This window comes from Vigna angularis, chromosome 1 (assembly GCF_016808095.1).
Source record: "Vigna angularis cultivar LongXiaoDou No.4 chromosome 1, ASM1680809v1, whole genome shotgun sequence".
Taxonomy (NCBI): Eukaryota; Viridiplantae; Streptophyta; class Magnoliopsida; order Fabales; family Fabaceae; genus Vigna; species Vigna angularis.
This window is the reverse complement of record NC_068970.1, coordinates 48,126,199-48,145,608: the sequence shown is the minus strand read 5'-3', so window position 1 is coordinate 48,145,608 and position 19,410 is coordinate 48,126,199. Positions and strand designations below refer to the sequence as shown.

The window sequence follows — 19,410 nt, the reverse complement described above, 5'->3', positions numbered from 1 at the left end:
GTATTTCCTCACTTGGTGCTCGGAACATTCATAAGGCGTGTGTTTGGCTCTAAGATTATTATTGAGTTAGTTATAGTGAATTTGTATAACAAATTGATAGAGTAGTTTCTTTGATTAAGTATTATTTTACTTTATATATATTGCACAACTAAATAGACTGAAAATAGTATTCTGTTTGTGTTTTGTATCTAGTATTGTGTATGATTCTTTCTGAATATCTTAAATTATGGAAAGAAATTAAAATAATAATTTTTTTTTTAAAAAGTAAATAGAATAAACTTCTATTAAAAAAACCAAAGCATAAAGTAAATAGTAGACTTTGGTTATTAACCAAAGCCTAAAAGTCTACCTTTATACTCATCGAAATATGTTTCGATTAAAAAACTGAAGTAGAGTTTTCAAAATAATCAGTATAAAAGCCCTTTCCTATATTAGTAATGATTAAGAATCAAAATTAAGGTTTGTATAAATATGTAACTCTATATTGAAATGTGTATCTTCACTACTACCTTTAAATGTATATAATTTAAGGTCGTTGTAGCTTTATTTAATTTTTTTTTTGTCTCAATATGTAATATGTATTTTTAAGATCATATGAATTGATATTTATCCAGATTTTTATAAGATTCTAGCTATCCAAAAATTTTATATATAAAATTAGATACAAACATCAATCAATCAGAATACGAAAACCTAATTTTTATAATTTTATTTATAATTCAAATTCAAGTCTTTACTTTGGTTTGGATATATTTTAGCATCAAACATTTTAGCATCTTTCATAGATTATAAATAATATTGTTTCTACTTCTCCAAATAACTCATACTAATTCTTCCACAGCCTCAAAAGTTGGAAGTAGATTTTTACCATATTATTATATGCTTCCCAATATTATTTTCTGTATTTTTTATACTAAGAACCTAAATATTGAGTTTTATATTGAATGAAAATAAAAATTTTGAGTAATATGAAAAATAAATATATAAATTTGTCTTAAAATTTTGGATTATGATAGATTTTTTATATATTTAATCTTATTCGTTCTCGTTCTTTTATATTCTTTTTATAAAATATTTTGACGTGCTCCGGCACGCCTTTACCTGAAAAAGCATACAATAAATATGTATTGTGTGTTTCTATGCCTACCTACGTAATAATATAGTCAAAGAACCAATAATACAAGATAAACACCAGAAATACAAAAGATAATTTAAAAGAGAACTAAAAAGATCAACAAAAAAACAAAATGGAATAGAAAAAAATAATAAATGATAATATGACACTTTTAAAAAAAAATCTCTCAATTAGGTGTTAAAATCTTTTGATTAATATTAACTGCTTTTAAGTTGAATACGTTAATCAATCATAAAATGTATTGAGAAAACCAAGACAGAAACAACGCCTGAAGAAAAGAACAAAATATGCTTATTTTCCTGTAAGTAGTCTCTGATCGTGAAGAGCAACATTCATGGTTGTTGTGACCTAGGTGGTAAGCTTACAACCTCAACATTTTCGAACTCTCTTCTTGTTGTGTTTTCCGATGACACTAATTCAGACTTCTTTTTCAATTCTTGGGCTTTACCCCAAAGCACCACGTATAGACCGCACACGATCATCACTGCTCCAACCACACTGTTCAACTTAACCAAATTAGATTAATCATATCAAATCATGAACATGGAAGACAGAAAGTAATGTAAGATTTAGAAAATACCTTCCTACATATAATTTCTCATCTAACATAAAATATGCAGCTATATCCACTAGCACAAGCTGTAGAGGACTGAAAATAGACACAAATAGGGGACCTCTCCTCTTTATGCACCAGGCAATGATCACAACCATTATTCCAGAGGCCACAATTCCCTGCGTAAACACTTCAATTTCTCACATACCATTTATATTTTTCAAAGTTTCTTGCTCGTTTTTCTTTCTATGAATATAGTTCTTAAAATCAACAGCTTTTCTGGTATTTTTCTAAGATTTTCTCTTTTTTTTTCTCTAAATCTAAAGAACCAAGAAAATGACTAGGCGAAAAGGTAGTTTTTTTTTAGAAAAAAAAAACACTAGAATATTTTAATAATAAAAAAGTTATATTAGGAAACTTCAATTCTTATCAAAACTAAGGTTCTCTCTACACACTTTCTCTCTTTGATTTTAATTTTACATAACCACTCATTCAACACAAAGTACATTTTTATTGTTTTCTTTTAGTTATTTTAACTCCTGAGTTGTATGCAGGTCATAACCACTCATTCAACACACACTAGTAAAAAATTGGGTTTTTACAGCGCACATTATGCCACGGTTCAACGAAAACCGCAGCATAATGGTGCGCGGTGGCAGTTTTGTAAATAAATCGAACATATATGCCGCGGTTCTGCTCCAAACCGCGGCATATACTCCAGTCAACCATTGCCTCTAACGCCACGTATGAATAAAAAATTAAATAACGTATGAATATGCCGCGGTTCTCTGGACAACCGCGGCATATACCCCTTCCAATTTATTGCAGGTGCTGACTGGGTCAGAGAATTTGAAAAGTTACAGGGGTATATGCCGCGGTTGTCCAGAGAACCGCGGCATATACCCCTGTAACGTCTTAACTTCTCTGCCAGTCAGAGAATTTCAGAAGTTACAGGGGGTATATGCCGCGGTTGTCCAGAGAACCGCGACATATACCCCTGTATAAGAGTTTTACAGAACTGTTGACGTTGTTGAATGAAATGTTGCCAGATGGAAATACACTGCCCACTCGTAATTATGATGCGAAGAAAATTCTTTGTCCAATGGGTATGGAGTATAAAAGGATACATGCTTGTCCCAATGACTGCATTTTGTATAGGAAAGAGTTTGAATTTTTGACAAAGTGTCCAAAATGTGGCTTATCACGATACAAGTCAAAAAACAATAGTGAAGATAATGGTCAGATAGAAAAAAATGGATCTGCTTTGAAAGTAGTTTGGTACCTTCCAATAGTGCCCAGACTTAAGCGTTTGTTTGCGAATCCCAAAGATGCTAAAAATCTTAGATGGCATGCAGATGAGAGAAAAATTGACGGGCTGCTTCGTCATCCAGCTGATTCAAAGCAATGGAAAAATATCGATCGACAATTCCCCGAATTTGGTAAAGAGTGTAGAAATCTTAGGCTTGGTTTAGCCACTGATGGAATGAACCCATTTGGTAATCTGAGTACCAATCACAGTTGTTGGCCAGTTATATTGGTAATTTATAACTTATCTCCTGCATTGTGCATGAAGAGGAAGTACATGATGTTGTCTATGATGATATCTGGTCCAAAGCAGCCTGGAAATGACATAGATGTTTATCTAAGCCCACTAGTTGAAGACTTGAAGGTTTTGTGGGTTGATGGGGTTGAAATATTTGATGCATTCGCTTCAGAGACTTTTATGATGCGTGCAATGTTATTTTGCACCATTAATGATTTTCCTGCTTATGGTAATTTGTCAGGATACAGTGTCAAGGGTCATAAAGCGTGTCCTATATGTGAAGAAAACACTGCAGCTCATCAATTGAAACATGGAAGAAAGACGGTGTATCTGCGTCATCGGAGATTTCTAAAACGTAATCATCCATATCGAAGGTTAAAAAAAGCATTCAATGGAGATCAAGAGAGGGACGAAGCACCAAATCCACTTACTGGCCTTGAAGTTCTTGAAAAAGTTAATAAAATACATCATGTATTTGGGAAAACATCGAAGAAGTCATCTGTCCCGACCCCTTGGAAGAAGAAATCAATATTCTTTGATCTTCCATATTGGTCAAAGTTAGATGTTCGACATTGCATAGATGTGATGCATGTAGAAAAGAATGTGTGTGATAGCTTGATTGGTACATTACTCAACATTCAGGGAAAGACAAAAGATGGAGTGAATGCTCGTTTGGATTTGGTTGACATGAATATCCGAGAAGAGTTGGCACCCAAGGAGATTGGTAAACGTACTTATTTGCCCCCTGCATGTTATACAATGTCTAGACAAGAGAAGATAAGTTTTTGTGTATGTTTAAAGAGTATCAAAGTACCACAAGGATACTCTTCAAATATGAAGAGTTTAGTGTCAATGCAGGACTTAAAGCTTGTTGGCATGAAGTCTCACGATTGTCACGTCTTAATGCAACAGTTGTTACCGGTGGCTATTCGTGGAATTTTGCCCAAAAATGTTAGGCACACCATAAACAGGTTGTGTTCATGGTTCTCGTCAATATGTAGTAAAGCCATCGATCCTACAAAGTTAGATGAACTTCAAGGCGAGATAGTTATCATCTTGTGTCAACTAGAGATGTTTTTCCCTCCATCTTTTTTTGACATCATGATACATTTACTTGTTCATTTGGTTAGAGAAATCAAGTTGTGCGGACCGGTATACTTAAGATGGATGTATCCTATTGAGCGTTATATGAAGATTTTGAAAGGGTACGTTAAAAATCCATATCGTCCTGAAGGTTCGATGATTGAAAGGTATATTGCTGAAGAAAGTATCGAGTTTTGTTCAGATTACATGACATCAACGAATCCAATAGGAGTTCCTCGCACAGCATGGTTGAATAAATTTTCTACAAGTAAAAGCATCCGAGGTGTCAATGTGGTGACAAAAGATCGTGAAGAATTGTTGCAAGCGCATCTTTATATATTGAACAACACAGATGAGGTGATCCCTTTTTTGGAAGCACACAAAGCCATTGTTAAGAATAAAAATCCAAGACAATCAGAGAAATGGCAATTGATGGAGCATAACAAAACATTTATGTCTTGGTTCAAATCTGAAATTGACAAAGAGCCACATTCTTCTGAAACTTTATTGTGGCTTGCAAATGGTTTGAAGTTTGATGTCGTGTGTTGTGCAGGTTATGAAGTCAATAATTGCACATTCTATACGAAGACTTTGGATGATAAAAGCACAGTACAAAATAGTGGAGTCAGTTTAGAAGCTGAGTCACTTCAATTTTCCACATCAAAAGATCAATCTCCTGTACTTGGATCAATGAGATATTATGGTATAATAGAAGAGATATGGGAGGTTCATTACACCGCGTTTTTTGTTCCATTGTTCAAGTGTAAGTGGTTTGACAATAAGAGTGGTGTGAAAATAGATGACTCGGGTATGACACTGGTTGATTTTCGCAAGGTGGGTTACCGAGACGAACCGTTTATCATGGTACATCAAGCATCTCAAGTTTTTTATGTCAAAGATACTGCGTCTGACCATTGGTATGTTGCTCTTCAAGGCAAAAAACAAATTGAAGTTAACGAAGACAATGTGATTAATATTTATATTCCTAACAACCATTCATTTCAAACTACAACAAATTTGGATGACCAATCTCTAGTTGACGATGATTTACATGCAATTCGGTCAGATCATGATGAGGGAATATACATATGATGAATCCATATCTTTATGTATGAATTTTCAATTTCTGTATACATTTCCTATGATTACTATTACATGTTTTGTTAATTTATATGATATTACATAAGTCTTGAAATAAATTTAATGTTGTTATTTATTTTGACAGATATATGGCTGATCATCCACATTCTTCAGGGGATGAGGCTCCCCCAACCAAAATCACTAGAGGACCCACTAGGATGAAACAACTATTGATCAGGAAAAATAGTGGTGAAAGAACTCCGGTGAATGTGAATGTCACCACGGGTGTGGCAACTGGCCCCTATGCAGATGACTTCCGATCATACCTTGGAGTAGTGGCACGTGATAAGATTAGTATTCTCGTTCCATCTTTTGATCATGTGTCCGAGGGTGATCGGAACATTATTTGGAAAGATATATTGGTAAGTTAGTTAATAGCATTTGAATTAAAATTTGTTTATATTGATAATTTTGCACTAATACAACTTTATTATGTTTTTTTCAGATGAAATTTGACATTCCAAATGTCACATCACTTAGAAATAAGTGTTTGTCAACTGTTGCAGAAAATTTCAGAAACTTTAAAAGCAAGTTGACATCAAGATACATCTTTGGACACCTTAAACATAAAAGTCCATGTAGTGCATATAAGTCCATTGATGAGGAGACTTGGCGGCTTTTTAAAGAGAGTCGGATGTCAGAGGAATGGCAGGTTTGTGTAGTTCATATTGTTCAATTCCTCATTAACAAATATATATCATATGAACTAATTAATTAATGTGTATGTGACAGGCAATTAGAAGCAAAGCACAAGGAACAAGTGCTCACAACAAAAACCCCCACCTATTATCTCGTGGTGGGTATAGGAAGCTTGAGGAGAAAATCCTCAAACAAAAGACAGATGCTATACCACCATCTCAGGGTGGTAGCCCTCCTCAGCCTCCTTCTCCACCGTCTAGACATGAGAAATGGAAGTTGGCCCGTATGCGACCATCGGGCACCTACTCTTCCGACACTGCACGAGAGATTTCTGAAAGAATTGTAAGTTATCACTGTTCCTAAAATAATAAGTATTGTCATTATACATACTACATTAAACTATTTAAAGAATAGTGGTGTTTTGTGATGTTACAGGACACCTTGGTTGAGCAGAGCTCCCAAGGCCAATTCACTCCAGAGGGTCGCCAGGATATTCTTGCTGCTGCGATTGGACGACCTGAGCACCCTGGACGTGTACGTGTTGCAGGTCCTGGAGTAGGAATTACAGATTATTTTGGGAGCTCTTCTCGTCAGCCTTCATATTCATACATCGATACACAAAGGATGACAGAAGAGATCACAAAAAAGGTCCGACAAGACCTTAGAGAGGAGATCAGGGCCGAGGTGAGGGCTGAATTCCAGATGCTATACCAGCAGCAGTTTCAGAGCATGCGCCCGGTGCCGTCTCCTATAGAGGAACATGTTATCCCTCCCCCTCCCACAAGTAAACTTAATAAACATTTATGTGCAATTATTTCTATCTTTTGTATAATCTAACATTTACTCTGACAGGGAGAAGCGCGAAAGGAAGTTGTTCCGCATCAGCCATCCCAGAGGATGACATGGACGATGGTAGTCCATGTCTGCTATACATTTTAGAGGATACTGAGATGGTGCTGGTAGCTCGTGGAACAGAGTTTAGGTCAGCGACTGTATGTCATGGTATGCAACTATTAGAGGATGAGGTGAAGGTCTCAGTGGATGAAATGATCATACCAGATGCCTCGGTTCCTCTGTCCACGGAAGAGATTTTCACTGTGGAACAAGCATATAAGTCGTTTATCAGTTGGCCTAAATTTTTGGTTAAACCAGTTTCTGACCCCTCGGTATGAAATTATTCTTTACACTTCTCAATTTTAAAGGTTTTTGATGTCAAAACTTATCTTATCTTTTCATGTAACAACAGACGCAGGCACAAGAGAAGATTCCTCTATCTGAGGATGACCCTCTTTCTTCATTGCATCTACTTGCTGACATCCTTGATGATAAGCCTTTGGAGGTTGAGTATGATGCTAATGTATTTGGGGCAGGCTCTGAGGTCCCAATATACCTTAATAGCCAAGATGTCCGTGAGCTTGCGTCGGGAACACAAGAGTTGAATATTTCAATTATTCAACTATGGACGATGTAAGTCTATGACCAATTATTTATATATAAAATTCATTTGTATATCAAGTATCCTTATATCAAAGTTAATTTTTGATTTCAGGTATATGTCTGGGGTCACTAATAAGTTGGGGCGTTCTGATGATTATGGATTCATTGATCCCCAATCAATTCATGAATCAAATGATTTTGAGCATATCAACATGAGTCTGATAAGAAGTTTTGGAAGGGGCAAGAAAATATACTTTTTGCCTTATATATCCGGGTAAGTCAACTTTGTTAACATAATAATGTTCCATATGTGATTTTAATATTTAATAGTTACGTTATTATGAATTTCAGGCGCCATTGGCAACTTCTTGTTATGTCTATGCAAGACAACTATGCTTTGTGGTTCTGCTCATTGCACAGGCCTCCTCCCACACAACTCAAACAAGCAATTGATTGGTAAGAACCTCAATGTTTGGACTTTCTTTGTTATATAACTGAATGCTAAAACCTTTTTTTATATACAGTTCTATTCCAGCAAGTATGATGATGGGTGGGAGATCAATTGTTAACAGTAGAAAGATTGCTTGGATTTCTCTCAAGGTTTGACATATGCTAAAGTCATACTTTGTTATAATTGTTTTATAACAAATGTTATTAACTAACTATTATCAACTGTGATGATATATTGTAGTGTAACAGACAAAATGGGTCATATGAGTGTGGATACTATGTAATGTATTGGATGACCCATATTGTTCGTTCTCACATCACAAGTCGCTGGGAAACGGTAATATTTAACTTTAACAAATTTAGATTTTTTAACAAATGTTGAATTCATATACACTAAATAAAATGAATTGTATTTTGCAGAGATTCAAGACTACTACACCAGTTCCTGAGAAGTCACTATTATTCATTAGGAACGCTGCTGCGAAGTATATAGTTAGATTATACAATAGCTCTTAGATTTAAACAATGCATTTGATTAGATAGAATTTTCTTAGACTTTGTACTTTATTTGATGTTGAACTACATTTGAACATGTGTTTGTTATGTTCAAATTGAATTTGTGTACATGTTTTTATATGCAGGTCTGTTTTTGTGGTAGTGGATATCACAAAAACAGACCTGCAATTTTAAAAAACTGCAGGGGAATATGCCGCGGTTCTAACCACAACCGCGGCATATAGTGCTTCGTTTTTTTTTAAAACGAGACATATGGCCGCGGTTAGTGCTAGAACCGCGGCATATATTGGAGTCTTATGCCGCAGTTGAACCGCGGCATATAGTGGAAATTTTATTTCATTTTTTTTAAAAAATGGATTTAGGCAGCGGTTCCCTCGACAACCGCAGCATATTCCGCAACCTATATGCCGCGGTTATAACCGCGGCATAAAGTCTCTGACTTACTACCGCGGCTGCATATGCCGCGGTTCTGAAACCGCGACGTATAGTGAAAATGAACCGCGGTAAAAGCCCCTCGCTGCACTAGTGACAAAGTACATTTTTATTGTTTTCTTTTAGTTATTTTAACTCCTGAGTTGTATGCAGGTCATAACGTGATACATATGACTCAAGATTATTCTCGCTAATTCTTTCTTGTTCTCTAATTATGGTGTGATATAAAATGTAAAACATGTAAATGTGATGAAATAAGTATATGAGTGTATGTGTATGTGGTGGATAGTGTTTGAAGTTTATTTGAATAGAGTGTGGGCTAAATGTTAAAATACAAAGAATACATATCAGAATGAGGATTGATGGATATATGAATGAGGAGAAAAATGTTTCAAGGAGGTGTTTCCAAAATAAAAATGAATGTGATTATGTTGTGATTGGTTGTATGGTCATACTAAAGAGGTATGACAAGTAAGCCTAGTGTTATGTATTGACTAAAAATACTCATGAGAAGTTATCTTTCACTCTACTAGACTCTCAAACTTATATAGAGAAAAGAGTTTAGGTGGTAAAGAGAGAAAGAGATTCCTATAGTTGGTCTTGGATCGTAGATTCCATTTCTTTTATATTATAAGTGAACTCATTTTGTTATGATAGGGAAGAACCAGATATCATTACTAGAATTGTAACACTGAGGATTTCATTTTACATGACAAAACTAGGTTTCTAGTGTCTGAGTGAATGCATAAATTTGGATAATTGAGTCTAAGTTATATTTATGACAACAAATGAAAATTGTTGTTTTGGCTAGTTGTCACAACCGAGGCATAATTAACCTTTACCCTTTTTTACCTCACTGGTATATACACCGTTTGTAGAATCGGTGCCTATAACCAAAAGTAACCGGTGTTATATCCTGATATTGTACTAGTGAACTTGAGATCGATCTTGTTGAAGACTACACTAAATAAACCTAAGTAATCGTACACATGTAAGTTTTACTATTTTTTAATTCTAAAAGTAAATATTATTTATTTTTTCTAAAATGTTAAAATTATAGGTAATGATTCTAAATTTTTAAAAGAAATAAAACTAATGAATTTATATTTTATAAAAATTTCCCTTATTTTAAGATTTCAAATTTTAAAAGGTAAAAAATATTTTAGAGATAAACAAAATTCATCCCGTAACACTTTTAATTCATTAGCTTCAAAATTTACACAAATATAAAAAACTTCAGTCAATCTAAAGAGAAAAATTCATTCCTGCGGGTTTATATTTTAAATTATAAATGACCTCTCTCTATATATATGCATTTAATTTTCAAAGTGTGTGTGTTATACTCCTGTTTTTAATGCAGGTTAGAAGTAATCCAGAAAAATTCTCTGCGAAAATAGTCTTTTTCATTAGAAAAGTTCTGAAAAACCACACTTTTATACTTAGAATATGAAATCGTAAATTAGGATCATACCGAATAAGCTGCAGTTAGAAGCCTGATATTGAAACCCAGCTTCCAGTGGTTCCAATCTCTGTCGACACAGAGAGTGAAAATGGTGGCCTGCAGTGCTCCCATTGTGTTCATTAAAGCTGTGCTTGAATTTGAACTTGGGTATTCTTCATTCATTTTAGCCTTATGACGCATCACAAAAAAGTAATTAACACTACTCAAACAAGGAATTAAAAACCATTATGTGTGTTTTTACATCAAAGTTAATGTTGTTGTCTATAATGACTATATATATAGTATAAAAAATTTGGTTAACAAATTAATTATGTGGTTGTGTTAATAATAACTGATAAGAAAGAAGATTATATTACCTGAAGGATGAACCAGAGAGAATAAAAGCAGCAGCTGAGAATGGCCAACGGAACTCCCAACAACTTATTTCGAAACTGAGTGGGTGATGATGCATTCCCATTTTGGTTCTGATGTGTATGCATAAGGTTGATTTTAAACGAACAGATATTAATTTCTGTGCCTTTCACGAAGGTCACAAACATTGCCCCACTAATTCCAATTATGCTGCCTATCACCTTTGCCCTCCCCTCTGCTACTTCCAGATTTAACTTTTCCAATCTATATAATCAAAACTTAATTTCGCTAAAGTACTAGTATAAATTAAAATCACAGTGCCCAACATATCGTAAATTCATATAGAAATTACGAGAGTATAAAATTTTATTCAAACAATTGAATTAATGCATATCAACTCTAAAACTTAATATGGGGTGTTATTTACTACAAAATTTTATTCAAACAATTGAATACCAATAACTATAAGTTAAATGGTATTGTTAGCCTAAAGGAGAAAACGAAATGCTTGATGGGCTGTTATGGAATAAAAAGGTGTGTGAGGATGTGAACCAAATAAAACACGTTATCATGTAAAAGATAAGTTAGATATACTAGATGAGGAGAATGGGCTAGACTAAAGAAAAGCGAAAAAAAAAAATAACTTTTCACTTAACTAAAAAAGATAATTTGTCATGTACATATATGTGACAACCCAATACCTTTCATGTATTTGACTATAATTGAAGGAATACCAAACGTTGTGAGACCAATAACAAAAAAAGATGTTGAAGAGGTGAAACTGGGATTGAAATGAATTCTTAGATGTTTTAAGTTAGCTTCAAAGATGATAATATTTTGAGTTTGTGAAAGGAAAGTGTTGATAAGATAGAAAAAAAATGTAAAGATAGTAAAATGTGAAAGTAGTAGTTAGAAGAAATGCATTTTGTAGTTGAAATGTGTTGTGTCTTAGATGTTGTCTTACGTTAAATGGTAGTATACAAGGGTATTTATAGACCTCATTTCACCAACATGATTATTTTAGAAAATCCTAACTACAACCACTTATATGGAATGCTCTGGATTTTTGCTTGTGTAGAATGTCCTTGATATTTACCTCTTATCTTAGGTTTTTCTATACTGTTTTAGAATTTGCATTACATTTCAATACTTTTATCTTAAGCTTTTCCATATTGTTTAAGAATTTGCATTACACTTTAATACTCTTCTTTGATGCAATTTCAGTAACTCCAAACATAGTGCTCAATAATTTGGTCTTGGTAACACCTTTGTGAAAATATCTACAATTCGATTTTCTTCCTTCATTGCCTTAACCCATACTTCTTGTTTTGCGGCCTCTTCAAAGCTTGTAGGCTCTAGTATGGCCAAGTTGCAAGATTCATATATGTCAACTAGAGATCTGACTCGCCTCGAAATAAATTCAAGTGATGATTCTTCTTGATCTTGAATTAATGTTGGAGTTGCAAGAGATTGTGGTACATTGTTATCTTCTTAGCTTGTAGTGGATTGATTGATGGGCATGCAGATTGTCTTCCTCTCAATTTGTTATTCTTCCTAGTTTCAAGTAGCATTTTCATCTACTTTAATTTCCTTGTTGATAGTTAGCTTCCTTGTTTGGAGATTATAGACTTTGTATCGTTTTTATTGTGTATTGTATCCCAAGAAGATACCTTGTACGATCTTTATCTTCTAGTTTGTGTCTCTTTTAGTATGGAATGTGAATATAGAAAACAGATCCAAATACTCTGAGATGTTTAGCTTATGGTTTCTTCCCGCTCCAAGCTTCGATTGGAGTCTTGTCTTGAACTTCTTTAGTAGAACATTTGTTGAGTAGGTAGACTGTAGTGTAGATTGCTTTAGCCTAGAATGTATTTGATAGTCCTTTCTTCGACATCGATCTTGTTGTCTCCATGATTGTGTGATTATTTCTCTTTGACACATGATTGTGTTGTTGAGTATATGTAATTGTAAGTTGTCGCTTTATGCCTTCATCTTTGCAAAAATTTTCAAACTCGCAAGATGTGTACTCCTTGCCATGATCACTTTAAAGTACTTTTATTTGCTTTTCACTTTGTTTCTTAACAAAAGCCTTGAATTTCTTGAATACTCAAAAGACTTCTGACTTTTTCTTTAAGAAATAAAACCTTGTCATTTTGTAGAAGTCATCAATGAAGACGATGAAATACCTGTTGTTGTGATGTGAAGGCTTCTTTACTGGTCCACAAACATCGGTATATATCATCTCTAGTAAGGCTTTTGTTATCCATGTTTTTCCTAGAGAAAATGGTAATCAGTGTTGTTTGCGGAGGATGCATCCTTCGCATGATTCATTATTCTCCATCAAGCATGGAAGATATCTCATCATGTTTTTCTGATATAGAAGCTTTAAGGAAAGATGTTATCAAGTGGCCAAATCTCCAATACCAAAGTCACAATCTTCATGGCAGTACTAGTTTCAAGTTCGAAGCTTATAGGAAACTTTTATTTATGTTTTCCATTTTTATTTGTCCAATTTCTAACCTTCTGCTATCATAAATTTTGCATGTATCTTTCTCAAAGTGAAGGTAATATCAATTCTCCATCATTTGGTCAATACTTAAAAGATTCTCTTTAAAATTAAGAACTAGTAAAACATCCTTAATGAATTTAGTATCTTTCTTTGTCTCCACCATGATAGTTCCTTTGCCTTGAGACTCTATTGCGGTGTCATTTTCCAACCGAACTTTGACATTGACAAATTTATCAATGTCTTTGAAGATGCTTGTGACTGATGCATCCACAATCCAAGCAATAATTGTTGATTTAAAATGTTTTTGTGTGTATAGTTTCATGAATAAATAAACTCTTTCATAGTATATGTTTGTTCTACCTCTGATCTTTTTTTGAGTGTGTGAAATAAGAAAATAGAAATCAATTAGGAAAACAAATTGTAACTCAAGAAAGCATGATTGTATAAAATACAATTATTTTTAGATAAATACCCACTTCAAGGGCTCTAGAATTGCACTCAGAGCTGCAAACATGAAGAAAAGACTCACCTGTAAGGTTATATTGTCATGGACCGCCCCTAGACGACCAAAAAATCACCATTGGGTGCCAGAACGACTCATTAAGTAAGGTAGTTGTTCGATGGGCGAAAATGACAAACCAAACCTATAGTATTCGAGTCGCTAGAAAAAAAATTTGGCTCGCCTAACGAGTTATAAGTAAGAGAGCATCAATTTTTAGGCCTCATTGGGCGAGAATGAAGCTGGTAGGCGAATCTGTCAACTGTGATACACGAAAATGGGTATTTAATCATGTGTTTGCAAGGGTTTTCATTATTCTTTATTCTTACACAAATAGAATCACCTAGGGTGCTTGGGAGAGGCTTTTGGAGGTTGCTTGAAGTGTTAGGAAGTTCTCCCTATCCTCCTTCGGTTCATCCATGGAGCTTTTCCCCCCTTTTGGGAGTTGAAGAGGAAAATAGGCTATGAATTGAAGGTGTTGATGCGAAGGGAGGCACAATTGGAACATGGAGCAACTGCCAAGAACCTTGGGAGAGGGCTTGCATCTGCTCTTTGGTTTCCATTTCTTCCCTATCTCTTTAATTTTTAGAACCCTAAGTTGTCCACCACAAAGGGTCATTCCAATTTTTTGAGATTAGTTTTAAAACATGAAACTCTTATGTAATTTTTTGTTGTTAATAACATATGCTTTTCCAATTCATGTTAGTATTCAATTCCCATGCTTAATGCTTGATGTGGATTGGTTCCATGCTTGATTTGTGGCTTTTGATGTATTGGGAAATATGACTTGAACATAGAATTGAAATTGGATACCTAATGAAACTTGTATCTAGGGATAGAACATGACTTATTAGTAATCTTAAGACTTTTGAACTTAATGCATGATTACTTGTTGAGGATTCAAGGGATTGGAACTTGATGAGTTATAATAGGCTCAAAGTCACCAGGGATAGGATTTAAGTATATTAGTGAGTTGATTTTGATTTGAATATGGAATTGAGGTGTTCGTTAATACATAAGAATGAAGTGGATAAATTCTAGTCTTAACAAATTGTAAATATTTTATGTTACATTTCCTTAGACATAAATTGTTTGATAAAAAAACAAAATGAGTTTCTTGTGTTTTTGTTATCTTTGTCTATAATTAAGTTGTGAATTACGAGAGTTGTCAAGTGTTACATAAGTCTCTTGGGAGATAACAATATTACTTGCTACACTACGACCGGTGTACTTGTCATTGATTTTGTAGCCAACACCAAGTACTAGTTTCCTTCTCTGCTGGGAGATTCTTTATTAGCATAGAATAGGCTTTACTCCTTATTATGTTCTTCGTAAAGTTTATTTAATGTTTATTTTTATTACGACAATACTTCGTCATGTGACCAAATTTCATGCAGTACTAACATTGAGGTTTTTCATGATGTCAACAATCTTTTTCCAAGTGACTTGTCTTTTTCTTAACAGGTCATAGAGAAGCTTCTAGAATTTCTTTTATTTATAGAAATTTCTCCTATTTTAGTTTCTAGAAATTGACCAAGTTTTATTTTCTTCATATTCTTTATTATAAGACTATAATTTTAGTTTTGATTGAAAAGACATTTTTTACTGAGTCTTCTTCATACATTTTCAATCTTTGCTCATAAACTCCAAGAGAGTTCATTAGTTGTGTTATTGACAATGTAGGTAAATCTTTTGTTTGTTCAATCATGGTTGCTACTGTATCATATTTTTGGAAAATAGAAATTAAAATTTTCTCAATAATTCTTTTGTCAAGAATATTTTGCACATAGGCTCTCACCTGAATAATTATTTCTTTTATTCTAGAATAATAGTCTTTAATGGTCTCAGATTCTTTCATTCTTATTAATTCAAACTCTTGTCTTAGAGAATGAAGTTTAACATTGTGTACCTCATCATTTCCTTGAAACTCCTCGTGTTATATTCCAAGCTTGTTTTATTCTTGGAAAGATTGTGTCATCAATTGCTTGTTAAAAAGCATATAAAGCCCTTGAATTTATCTAGTACCACGATTAGTATTTTGAAGTTGATATGATGGAGAAAATGTTGAGATAGTAGAATGTAAAAGTAATATTTGAAGAAGTGTATTTTATAGTTGGAATATGTTGTTTTAGATGTTTTCTTACATCAAATGGTAGTGTACACGAATTTATAGACCTCGTTTCACCCATGTGATTATTCTATAAAATCCTAACTACCAATGTTCTAAATTTTTTATTATGTAGAATATTATCGATACTTATCTCATATCTTAGACTTTCTACATTATTCTAAAATTTACGTTACATTTCAATATTTCTGTGTAGTATTGAAATGCAACACCATAAGCATATTTTTCAGAATTTTGAGAATCTCAATTGGAGGAAACCCTTTGAAGTATAATAATTTTCTAGAATCGGTAATAGATGTGCTTCTCTTCTATCAATCATTGTTTAGAATGTCAGCTTTAGGGTGCAAACCAAATTTGTAGAACGGATATCTGGAGAAAATTGATGAACTCCGAGGATAGCAAAGGCACAATTTCTAGCACTGCTTAAGTTATCTAATTATAAAAATCTAATTTTGGACGTATGAGATTTATAATATATGTTTCTTATGCAATGCTCATCTTTATTATATCAATACTTTGTTTAAAAATAGTAAGAAGATCTGAGAAGAAGATAGGTATGAGCATACCCGCAGGATAAGGCCATAATGAAGGTAATGCCAGGAGTAAGATTGATCATAGCCAACATAAACGATGCTGATGTCAAATCCATCGCCACAAGGTAAAGGTTACTGAATAAACTTCCTCTGAAAAAAAAAATAATCATATATATATCAGCATCGTTTACATATATGAAAGTGAAATCACTTATATGAAGAATCAGCAGCATACCCAAACAATCCACAGAGGAATCCCAAGAAAAGCACCTTGGAAGTAATCTTTGAGCTATTGTTCCTGATGGAAAAAGCAATTCGGCAATATTGTCTAAAACATTGTAAGATTGATGAGGTGAGAAAGTAAAAGAAAGAAAAGGCAAAGCAATGAAGAACCTATCATATATAAGAGCGACGGGAACAGTGAAAAGCGATGCAAAAAGCAGACGATAGGCAGTGACTACCCTCATGCTCATTCCATCGTTTATGGCTAGCTTGTAGATGATGTTAACAGCTGCATATGCAATCTGCACAAACACCATTAGAATGTATGCTTTCAACTTATGAACCATTCTCTTGTTTATGAATATGGTGTCAAAACAAACCAAAGCTCAATGTGTTTTTGTTAATTATATCACAAGACAAACTTATTTTTTTTATGGTTTCTGAATTGCCTTGGTTTCTGTACACAGGTGAACCTCTGTGGTTTTGTAAATGCTACATAAAGTTTCAATTGAGCTTCTCAATGCCTTTGGCGAGACACACAAGGGTGGACCACACACCGTAAATCATTATATCAAATCATACCATTTTTTAATGTGCTCAGACCCTCTGCCTTCAATGGTACACCCATACTATTTATGTTAACAAAAGACAAAAAAAACTAATAATATAAATTTATAAAATACAAGATTTAATAAAAGAATAAAAAAAATATATATATAATTAATATCTTTTGAAAGGAGGTATATATATATATATATATATATATATATATATATATATATATATATATATATATATATATATATATATATATATATATATATATATATATATATATATATATATATATAATACATGTTTTGATCTGAAAATATCACTAGTACAATAAAGAGAAAAGGCACCGGTTGTTTATGTTTATCGACATCGGTTTTACAACCGAGACATATGTGGACGACGTAAAAAGATTAAGCTTTATGTCTCGGTTATAGACCGAGATAAAACGACACAGGAATATGTCTCGGTTCTTAGATAACCGAGGCAGTAGCGCGTTTTTTTTTATTTTTTCAGACTTTAGACTCTGGTTCTTCATTCATTCTTTTTTATTTTTTCAGACTTTAGACTCTGGTTCTTCATTCATTCTGTCATGCCAAACAAACCCAAGATTTCTCAGTTTCAGTTCAAGAATCTAAAACAAACAAGAAATCCATAATAGGAATCAATCAAGACAAAATATTACAACAACCGGAATCAAACAAGACACAATATTACAACAACATGAATCAAACAAGACACAATATTACAATAGGGTTTCTTTGTTCTTCCTCTTCGCACATGGTGAAACACAAAATGTTCTTCCCCCAACGGCGTGGTCAGAGGCCATAGTTTAGCTTCTTCGCGCCACCTAAACCGTCGATAGAAGCATCTCTGACCACCACCATCTCCCCCACGAAGCTTGCCAGCATCCACCATCAACCACTTCAAGAGCCACCTCCAAGTCTCTGACCGCCACTGTGTTCATATCCTCTGCCGTCCCCACCCTCCTCGCTACCGTCACTGACTTCCTCTGCTCCCCCTCCTTCCACGAATCCTCCATCCTCGGGTGGTTCTCCGCTCGTCACAAATCTTCCCTCCGCCCCTCTATACGCGCAAATATGCCCTCCGCCCCTCCATACGCGCATATCTGCCCTCTGCCCCTCCATGCGCCCAGATCTGCCCTCCGCCCCTCCAAGCGCGCAGATCTGCCCTCCGTCACCTCCCTCTGTCACCACTGTGTCCTCGTCGCCGTTGCGTTCTCGTCGCCACGTCCTCGCCGCCGCTGCGTCCTCGTCGTCGTTGCGTCCTAGCGGCCGCGTCCTCGCCGCGTCCACTGTCATCGCACATCGCAGGAGAAGAGGAGGTCGTCACACGCAGGAGAAGAGGAGAGGTGTTAGGTTTTTTGGGAAAAGATTTTGCTACCAGACTAGGTTTTTCTCCATTTAAGTTGTACAGTCCAAGCCCAATATGCCTCGGTCCATCTGCTAACCGAGGCCGTTTCATTGCTACGTGAGGGTTATGCTTCGGTTCACTCTGCAACCAAACCAGTATTTTTTTTAGACACCGGTTGCTTAACAATCGAGGCATATAATGCTTTTAAAATTACCAAACTGTCACTGCGATTTGATATGCTTCGGTTCCATAAAAACTGAGTCATAATGTATGAGTTAAAAACGTCATTTTTTACTAGTGTATGAAAATTTAATAAAATATTGCACTGTTTCTTTTTATTATCTCTATTCTAAAAAGCACTTACTCAATTCTATTATACCTTAAATAACTTACATATGGGTTTATTGTATTAGATATAAAGATAAAGAAATAAAATAAAAATTATACAACTTTTATTAAAATAAAAATTCTCAAGTTTAGGATTGAAAATATGAATCCTAATATATATCAATCTGTTTTAGGAGAGATGGGTAACAAATTTAGGTCAAACACAATAAAAAGGTGTTTGAGGATATGAACCAAATAAAACACAGTATCATTGCATCAAATCCAGTTTTGCATTTTGATGCAAAACGGATAGCGCAGAACGGATACGATGGATTTGATGCAATGGAATGGATGGAATCGTGAGTGGAGTATGCATAGTGATTTAGAATCATGCTAATTAAAGCCTAGAAGAGAAAATTACTTCAAAGAGGAGTGCAGAATTAAAATCCTAAAAATATTCTTGGTAGTTTTTCTTATGAGTTTTTACTCTTATCGTTTCCTTTATTTATGTAGTTCGTGGTCTAA

The 19,410-nt window shown here is 34.3% G+C and overlaps 3 protein-coding genes across 3 annotated transcripts; 1 reads left to right on the top strand and 2 right to left on the bottom strand.

The window, feature by feature from the left end:
• Nucleotides 1–1,317: 1,317 nt before the first annotated feature.
• LOC108325140 (WAT1-related protein At1g68170) lies at nucleotides 1,318–17,069 on the bottom strand. Its single transcript, XM_017558156.2, has 7 exons — nucleotides 16,804–17,069; nucleotides 16,646–16,708; nucleotides 16,444–16,560; nucleotides 10,747–11,005; nucleotides 10,400–10,558; nucleotides 1,716–1,867; nucleotides 1,318–1,633 (listed from the first exon to the last, which is right to left on the bottom strand). Exons 1-7 carry the CDS (start codon nucleotides 16,977–16,979, stop codon nucleotides 1,468–1,470), a joined length of 1,092 nt encoding a protein of 363 aa, XP_017413645.1. The 5' UTR covers nucleotides 16,980–17,069; the 3' UTR covers nucleotides 1,318–1,467.
• Nucleotides 7,554–8,252, top strand: LOC128193969 (uncharacterized). The gene is made up of 3 exons (XM_052868178.1): nucleotides 7,554–7,804; nucleotides 7,882–7,986; nucleotides 8,055–8,252. Exons 1-3 carry the CDS (start codon nucleotides 7,569–7,571, stop codon nucleotides 8,134–8,136), a joined length of 423 nt encoding a protein of 140 aa, XP_052724138.1. The 5' UTR covers nucleotides 7,554–7,568; the 3' UTR covers nucleotides 8,137–8,252.
• A 1,041-nt stretch (nucleotides 17,070–18,110) lies between the features above and the next one.
• LOC108326656 (uncharacterized) lies at nucleotides 18,111–18,506 on the bottom strand. The gene has a single exon (XM_017560264.1). The coding sequence runs from the start codon at nucleotides 18,504–18,506 to the stop codon at nucleotides 18,111–18,113; it is 396 nt and encodes a 131-aa protein (XP_017415753.1).
• Nucleotides 18,507–19,410: the final 904 nt, after the last annotated feature.

Coding starts and splice junctions, on each gene's coding strand:
- LOC108325140 (XM_017558156.2), bottom strand. CDS start 16,979: ATGGTTCATAAGTTGAAAGCATACATTCTAATGGTGTTTGTGCAGATT. Junction 11,006..16,443: donor ATTATGGCCTTATCCTGCGG/GTATGCTCATAC, acceptor TTGATTATATAG/ATTGGAAAAGTTAAATCTGG. Junction 1,868..10,399: donor TTCTAACTGCAGCTTATTCG/GTATGATCCTAA, acceptor GTGTTTACGCAG/GGAATTGTGGCCTCTGGAAT.
- LOC128193969 (XM_052868178.1), top strand. CDS start 7,569: ATGACCAATTATTTATATATAAAATTCATTTGTATATCAAGTATCCTT. Junction 7,805..7,881: donor TTTTTGCCTTATATATCCGG/GTAAGTCAACTT, acceptor TATGAATTTCAG/GCGCCATTGGCAACTTCTTG. Junction 7,987..8,054: donor CTCAAACAAGCAATTGATTG/GTAAGAACCTCA, acceptor TTTTATATACAG/TTCTATTCCAGCAAGTATGA.
- LOC108326656 (XM_017560264.1), bottom strand. CDS start 18,506: ATGACAGTGGACGCGGCGAGGACGCGGCCGCTAGGACGCAACGACGAC.